Genomic DNA, 8550 nt, shown 5'->3' with positions numbered 1-8550 from the left:
TTACACAATGCTAGAAAGTACACTCTCTGCAAAGTGAAAAGTTTCAGGAGTCCAACATAGAGAGGAAGAATAAGAGGGTGAAGAAGCTTGAGAGGGGTAGGAAGGCTCATTTGAAGATGTTGTTGGGCTGCTAGGCTTTCTCACCATCAAAGGCACAATATCTTCCAACAGACCTTGTGAACAATGACGATTATTCTTATTATTATTATAAAGAGTCTCTTCTTGCATGATTTCATCTCCCATGGCTGATTTTCCAAACCCTTCAACTTCCACAAGGTTATTATCTTGCTGTCCATCCCGGCCAATTATCAGTGGCTCCTGAAGAACAATTGTTTGTAGGTGTTGGTCTTGATCAAAGAGACGAGGCTGCACATCTACGGAGTTTGTCTTGGGTTTCTTTGTTATAGACAAATCATGGGCTTGGGAATGGAGAAAGTGGGAGTAAGTGTAGTGAAGGTGAAGTCCTTCATATGTAATTATGAGCATGTCTGGATCTTCAGTTGATCTCTCTACTTGCCTTTTTGCATTACATCTGGGATTGGTGCACCTGTAGTAACTCCTGCATGTTTTTAGAAATGAAAAATGTCAAGTGAGATTATAAACAAAGTTAATTAAAGCTAATAATGAGAAGTGTTTGAGTGAATTTTGCTATGACTCAACATTTTTAATTAATTCCACTACTAACAAATAAATAATTAAAGAATACTAGGAAGTGATGTCATGCATATTATTAATAGCTAAATGTTTGAAAATAATATATAATAATAATTATTAAGAATTGAGTTGTATATTAGTAAATTTGAAAATATGTTTTTTGTGTTATATTATTGCTTGCACAACTTTAAAGCAAGGTTTTAATTATATTTATACAAGAGAAATAGTACTATGTTGCTCAACTTTTTACCTAAATTAAATTTACACATTGTAAAACATATACTATTTTAGTAAAAGAAAAAATAATCAAAATTTACACATTTTATTTTTTTTACCTATACTTTCTCTTAAATTGTTCTTCTATATATTTAAAAAGAAGATTTTCTGTGGGTGAATGTTAGCTAGCTTTTATAGCAAGTAATTCTGTTGCTCATCCCAGCACTAAGAGTAATAGCTTCTGATGTTTTCTAACTGCTTTTTCAGCCTACAGCTAATGAACTAATAATGCGTTTCTCTTAACCATAAATGCTATTAAATTCTCTAAAAGAAATAAAGATACTGTCATTCCTCTGAGTAAGCTATTATTTGTTCTCTGAGTAAACTACATGCAATTTTACGTAAAAGCTATGTAAAACTGCTTGTCGTAAGGCCAGAAAATTGATTTTTTGATAAGTACTATGGGTGTTACAAAAATTTTTCTTTTTAAATAAGTACCTTGGATTTGGGCTATTTTTGATAGATTTCTGACCATATTTCCTCCACTTGTAGCCATCATCTGCAACTCCATTAATCCCATATGTCTTAATTCTGAGAGTATACTTGTTCTCCATCTTAGCAGTCAGCCCCTTCTCAGGCAGTGCAATCCTGCAGTAGAAACCAAGTTTGAGCAATGAAATCAACACAAATAAAGATTTAGAAGATTATTCACTGAAATGGCAACATATATATATACGCTGGTCTGTAATTGCTGAGACCATCGAACTCTCCATTGCTGCAACTCATCGACATGCGGGCTTTCATTGGGCTGCCATGAAGCATCTTGGATATGAGCTTGCTAGGTGAAAGTGGCTCTCGCTCGGTAAATTTCCATGGCGGCAATAAGGGCAAATCGGAACTGTAGAGAAGTTCTTGCATGGTAAATTCATCCCCTGTCTGATCTCCTATGCTCCTCTCAACCCTATTCAGCTCTTCTAATTCATTCATCATCTCCTTTTAATGTGTAGAGAAGAACGACTAAGGAAAATAAAGATGCTTTCTTTGGCTAACCTGCATGTATTGCCTTCAAGCTTCTAATCCTCAGCCCTTTAAAAGAGAATGAAAGATTCAGTAATTTTTTTTTACATGACAAAACTGCCCTCATCCCATAAATCAATAATAATAGCTTAAAATCTCATTACCTTATTGGGTTTGTTGAGCTTTTCAACAACTTAAAAGTCAAAACATAGCAAAAAATCACGCTAGCTAATGCATATAAGCTCTGATGTGAATCTCCTCCACCAAATTACAGCCGTTGATTTTGAATCAAATGAGCGAAAATCTTTTGATATATCTGTTCCAATATATTGGTCAAGGCAACCACCGCACTACACTTGTGAAGAGGATAGTCTTATATATAAAATAATTCGGGAACCATACCATTATTTATATTTTTTTATTTTCTTATTATAAGTTTGAAGGGCAGTTTGTTAATTTGGTAAAAAGCATGCATATTTGATTTACTACGTAGGCGTTGACTTATGGGCATCAGATTTTTATTTTTTTATTTAAGAAGCAAACAAAAGTGAATTAAACTGGACGTTGACCTTCAGAGATTAGATGGGTCAGCGCCATGGTACGCATGCCACGTTACGCCAAGAGAAGATAGGCGTTAGAAGATATAGAAGAGTGGCTTGCAAAGTCAACGCCGATGGACGGGGCCTACGGGCTCGAGAAGGTAATTGGGCCGGGCCGACTTGGAATTTTCAATTTTGTCACCAAGTGCTCTGAGATTCACGTGAAGTAGTTGAATATTTGAATTGCAAGTGTCCTTTCCTTCCTGCCTTATGGTAACTAATTCTTCATCTTAGATCCCATCTTCTTCTTCCTTTTTTTTTTTTCACTCATGAGTTGTATTAAAGGGAGGGTGGCAGTAATTTACAAATGAATTTTATTGGAAAAAAAAAACTTTATTTCATCATTTGTAAAAATATATGAGATAAATATCTTAATTATGTAGTATGCCTACAGCTGAGCATTTCATCACTATGTCGCCACAGCTCTCAAGATGACTGACTACTATCAAACTCGTCATGTTCGCCCCTAAACCCTAAATGATCTTAACAGTGATGATAAAGTTGTTGTGAAGAAAATAATTTTTTTAAAAGTAGTTGTGAATATAATTGATTTTTTTCTTTTTAAAATATTGAACAATAGCCTTTTTAAATCTATTACATATGATATAGCAATTATAGTTGTAAAAAACATCTATCCATCACAATTTTTTTTTTTAAATACCAATAAAGCAATGCTCAACCAGAACTTCTTGTGGTTTTGAAAGCAAAGCATTGAGAGAGTTGTACCAAATGGATCCCTAAAATGTCGTATTAAAATTTAGGAAAAAAAAATATTTAAAATACTTAAACATCTCAAAATTATTTTTTATGTATTATTTTAAAACAAAACAATTTATTAAAAAAGAAAAAAAAAAGAATTAGTACTTTATCAATTTATTTGTGGTTGGCATAAGTCTAAATATCAGCTTATATCACGCAAAATAAAATTTGAGAGTTGATGACTTTCACAATATTTCAATGTGATTGAGTGATCTTTGTGTATTTGATAATTTAAAATGCTGAACGTTTTTATTGGAGAATCGGGTGCTAATGTAGATAGTTTTTTTAGAGAGAAAATTCTTAAGGCTGAAGTACTAGAAGAAGCGTAGAGTAGCACATATAACCCGAGATAGAGAAATGAGCCAAGTTGCATTTTCATTAGATTAGAAATAAAGCAATACATAGTAGCATATATATAGAGATAAGGTTGAAGTACAACAATGATGCATTAGGAGAGTACATGATAATCAACAGTGGAGATAAGTTTGAGAAAGCTTCTAGCAATGCCGGTTTGCTAGACAGGGTGAATAATGGAGAATAGAGTTGAGATGTCTGCATGCTGATTGTGATAGCTTATCACCACCCCACAAATTAATTATCCAAGAATTGGAGAGTTAATTTGTTTCTTAGAAACTGAAATTTGGAGGGAGGCAGTGATTTGGTCAGGATATCAGCAGGTTTGTCGCTAGAGTTTATATGATAAACCTCAATTTTGTTGGAGTAGAAGCGATCCCTGATAAAATGATAGTCTATCTCAATATATTTTGTGCGGGCATAAAGATGGGATTATTTGGCAGAACCAAGGAAAAAATGTTGTCATAGTGGATAGCGGTGGCTGTGGAGAGGGGAATATGAAAATATGTCAGTAGGAGATGAAGTCATGCAATGTCTGAAGCTACGGAGGCTAGAGCCTTATATTCTACTTATGTAGAGGATTTGCCTACGGTAGATTGCTTCTTGATTGTCTAGGAGAGAAGAGTGTTGCTACAGAAGTGGCAGTATCTCAAGATAGATTTGTGATAGGTTGGATCGGACGCCCAATCAAAATTTGAGTAAGAGTGGAGTATGAGGTCGTCGCTTTGGATGAGGAGAGCCATGTTGATCCTGCCTTTTATATACTTTAGTAGTATTTTTAGTTGCTTAAAATGCTTGTTTAGGGGACCGGGTTATGCATGAATTGGCATAGCTGATTTACCACGAAGGAGATACCAAGATGTGTGATCGTTAGAAATTGGAGGGAGCCGACAAGTTGGCGATAAAGAATTAGTTGGGAGAAGGGTTGGTCGCCATCTGAGGAGGATGGAGACTTAGAATAGGTGGGGGAAGATGTTGATTTGTAATTTCAGATTTGTGAAGGAGGTATTGGGTATATTTAGACTGGTGAAGGAGGTACGTTTTATGGGTGGAGATTATGTGATTGCCGAAGAAGTGGGAAGATGGACCGAGGTCTTTTAGCTAGAATTATTTTTGAATGTCTGTTATGAGGTGGTAAATTTTGTTTGTATTATTTTTTTGTGATGAGTATATCATCTATATACAATAGAAGGAAGATTTTGGTGGTGATAGTGGATTAGATAAAGAGAGATTGATCATATTGACTGGCTAGTAAACCATGAGTGATGAGGAATGTAGAAAAGGCTAGAAACCATTGACGTAATGCTTGTTTTAGAACGTAGATGGCCTCGTGAAGTTTGCAAACATGAGAGGGATAGAGAGGATCGAGAAATCCTTAGGGTTTTGTCGTGTAGACTGATTCATGTAGAGTACTTTGGAGGAATATATTTGATATATCAAGTTTATGTATGAACCACTTGTGGTGAAGATCTACCATGAGGATAAGTCGGATGGTTATCATCTTGGCAACGGGGCTGAATGTCTCAGCGTAGTATATTCCATGTGTCTGTTTGAATCCTTGAGCCATAATACTAGCCTTATAAAAGTAAATTGTACCATTTGGTTTAATTTTTTGTTTTGTATGCCCAACGAAAACCTAAGATTTGCTGATTGGAGGGAGACAAAACTAACATCTAGGTTTCTTCTTGATGGAGAGCCATGAATTCAGTGGACATGGCTTGTCACCATTCAGGTAGGCGAGAGGCCTGAGAGTAGGATGTTGGAGTGAATTGCTTAGGTGTATGAGCAACCAGAGAGAATATTCTTTTGGGTTTGAGGTTGCCTATTTGAAGTTTTTCTTGCATGGGATGAATGGAAGTGTTGGGAGGAATGGACATATTTGTGGTGTTGGGTGATTTGGAGGGTTGAAGAGAAGATTAGGTGTTGCTGGAGTTGGGGAAGTGTTGCTAGGTGGATGTGGAATTTTATGTTGGTGAGATGTGTTAATTGAAGAATGTGGAACAAGAAGTGATGGGGAGATCCGTGGGGCAAGTTCTAGGCGTGCAGTTGTAGCATGTATGAAGTTTGTAGTTTGGAAGAAAAATATTCGCTCGTTGAAGATTACATGACGGGAGATGATTATCTTTTCGTTGATTGGATTGTAACATCTTTAGCCAAGATGAGTATTCGAGTAGCCTAAAAAGATGCATGGAGTGGAGCGAGGAGATAATTTGGTGGTGGATAGACATTGTAACCATGGAAAGTAGATGTATCCAAAGTTTTTTAAGTGACTGTATAGAGGTGACTTTTTGTGAAGAATATTGTAAGGAGATTTGAAACTAGTATTTTGGGAAGCCATGTGGTTGATAAGAAAGGTGGCAGTTAAGATAGCTTCGACCCATAAGGATGGAGGAAGGTGAGCTTCATGGAGGAGACTTCTTGTAGTTTCAAGTAGCTATTGATGTTTATGTTCGAATACTCCATTTTATTTTGGGGTATATAGGTAGCTATGTTGTTGTGGTATTCCTTCGAAGGTGAGAAAGTTGTGGAATTGTTTATTTATGTATTTGCCGTCATTGTCAAATCATAGAGCTTTAAAACAAGTGTTGAATTAATTTGAATTTGTTGAGTATTTCAAATTTATGGTGGTTAGGAAATAATGAGGAATATTTAAAAAAGTTGTCGATAAACATAATGTAGTAACAAAATCCATTAAGAGAAGATATTGAGGAAGGTCCCCATACATCACTATGAATTAATTTTAAAGGTTTTGAAGTGCTAGAAATTTATAAATTAAAGGATAGTTTGTGACTTTTTGCTATATTGAAAGTGGTACAAAATATTTTTTTAGTGACATTACATGGCAAGCTTGTATGTGACAAGATGACGAGGATGACCAAAACGAGCGTGACATAGTTGGATGTTGCTGATTTGAGTAGCCATAGCAGTGGGTGGAGTGCTGGATGTTCATGGAGAGATTGGATACAGTCCATTACTGTAATGTCCATGATGAAGAGTTTAATGAGTTTTGAGGTCCTTGATAATAAAATGGGTGGTATCAAACAAGATGAAAAAGTTATTATCAAAGGTGAGTTTATGTATGGAAAGTAAGTTGTGAGATATGGAAGGAACATGAAGTAGGCTGTGAAGAAGGAGCTTGCAGTGTGAAGGAGTTGGAAGAATCCCGCTAAAGATATTGGTGATCGGAAAGGCAGAGGCATTGGCAACAATTGTGTTGCCATGTTCGGTGTATGGAGATGGATTTTGGAGGTTTTGAAAATCTGTTGTAAGATGAGCATAGGCGCCCGAGTCAAGGTAGCAGTCACCTGTTGGTATTTGTTATTGTGAAAAAGAAGCTATAGTTTGGGCTGAGGAAGGAGGACTGTATTGTTGCTTTGATGCCAACAGTTAAGAGCAATGTGGCCGAGCTTTCCACATATTAGGCATGTGGGGTGAGATATGTTAAACGGTATGCCTCCTCATGTGGGTTGATTGAATGAGCAGGTGGAGGGGTGATAGTTTGGAGTTGATTTGGTATTGATTGACTGATATATGATTGGGGTGGCTTTCCCACGCCTAGTTTAGAAAAATATGTTGTGGATGATTGATAGAGCCAATGGTTGAGTATAAGGATTTTTTTAGTTAGAGAGATTCAGTGCTTAGATTAATTCTCCACTGCATAAGAGGGAGTAGAGATCATCAAGGTTGATGGGAGTAAGTTGAGTGTGAATGACAGTTTTGAAGGATTGATATGTATGTGATAGTCCATTGAGAGTGTATAGTATGACATCTTGTTCTTCAATGTGAGATCCTGCTGCAGAGATTTGATCAACAAGGTGTTTAATGTTTAAGAGGTATTGTGTCATGTAGAGTTCTTTCATGGATACATTGAGGAGTTCATTTTGAGATGGATAACTCAGGATCGATTTATGGGTTGTAGGTATTTTTCCAAGGTTATCTAGATAACATGAGAGATGTTGAGGTTGAGAATATAAGGTAGGATTTGAGGTGAGATAGTTGAGGAGAGCTGTAGAGAAGTTTTGATTGATGAGTTGGGAGGGTTAGATATGACTTCGTTTGTAAAAGAGAGTTTGTTTTGATGGGCAAATGTTCTCATTAGAGAGAATACTTTAGAAGCTTTAAGCAGTGAACATTTTGAAGATTTGAAGCCTCCACATGGAGTAGTTGTTGCTGGTTAGTTGGATGTGAGCTATGTGTTTGAGGTTTCATATGAGAAACTTGAGCGAAGGAGGAATGGAAGTTTCCATCATACTGGGAGGGGATAGTTGGGTTACGATACACATGGTGAAGGAAGTACTGGAGGATTCACCCATCAGGTGGGAACATGTAAAGAAGAGCAATGAAGCTGATCGGCTCTAATACCATGAAAGAATTAAATTAACATAGGGAGCATTGGAAGGAACATAAAATAGAGATAAAGAAATGAGCCAAGTTACATTTTCATTAGATTAGAAATTTATATATATTAGTTAAATTAAGGTTGAAGTACAAGTTGCAGCCATAAGTGGTTTCCAACGGTGATACATCAGGAGAGTGATAATCAATGGTGGAGATGAAGTCTAAGAAAGCTGCCAACAGTACCAATTTGCCAGACTGGGTGAAGCAGTGGAGAAGAGAGCTGAGATGTCTGCATGCTGATTTTGATAGCTTATCAGATATAAGTGCTTTAATTTAGTTTCAAATCATATAGTTGACAAATTTATTGATGTAAAAAATAACAAATATAGTTAATGAAGTCTGAGGTAAAGATTGATATAAATGCTAAGTTTTCTGGTAAAGAAATAAAAGAAGGATACATCACTCATGCTTATATATAATTTTAAGGAACATAGCCATAAAAAAAGATGCCATCACATTTAAAATAATCACTGTACACTCATAAATACATGTAATCCAAACAAATTAGATTATTTCGATAAAATTCTAATACAGAGCAAGCTGAAATATATAA

The 8550-nt window shown here is 35.9% G+C and overlaps 1 protein-coding gene across 1 annotated transcript; it reads right to left on the bottom strand.

Annotated features, from left to right (window-relative positions):
* Positions 1-1857, bottom strand: LOC110108883 (probable WRKY transcription factor 49). The gene is made up of 3 exons (XM_020839719.2): positions 1607-1857; positions 1369-1518; positions 1-559 (listed from the first exon to the last, which is right to left on the bottom strand). The coding sequence occupies exons 1-3, from the start codon at positions 1855-1857 to the stop codon at positions 1-3; spliced, it is 960 nt and encodes a 319-aa protein (XP_020695378.2).
* Positions 1858-8550: the final 6693 nt, after the last annotated feature.

Source organism: Dendrobium catenatum, unplaced genomic scaffold (assembly GCF_001605985.2).
Source record: "Dendrobium catenatum unplaced genomic scaffold, ASM160598v2 fragScaff_scaffold_1297, whole genome shotgun sequence".
Lineage (NCBI taxonomy): Eukaryota > Viridiplantae > Streptophyta > Magnoliopsida > Asparagales > Orchidaceae > Dendrobium > Dendrobium catenatum.
The sequence above is the reverse complement of the archived record's forward strand: the minus strand, read 5'-3'. Positions and strand labels throughout refer to the sequence as shown.

Coding starts and splice junctions, on each gene's coding strand:
- LOC110108883 (XM_020839719.2), bottom strand. CDS start 1,857: ATGAATGAATTAGAAGAGCTGAATAGGGTTGAGAGGAGCATAGGAGAT. Junction 1,519..1,606: donor CTCAGCAATTACAGACCAGC/GTATATATATAT, acceptor TTTCTACTGCAG/GATTGCACTGCCTGAGAAGG. Junction 560..1,368: donor AAAAATAGCCCAAATCCAAG/GTACTTATTTAA, acceptor AAAAACATGCAG/GAGTTACTACAGGTGCACCA.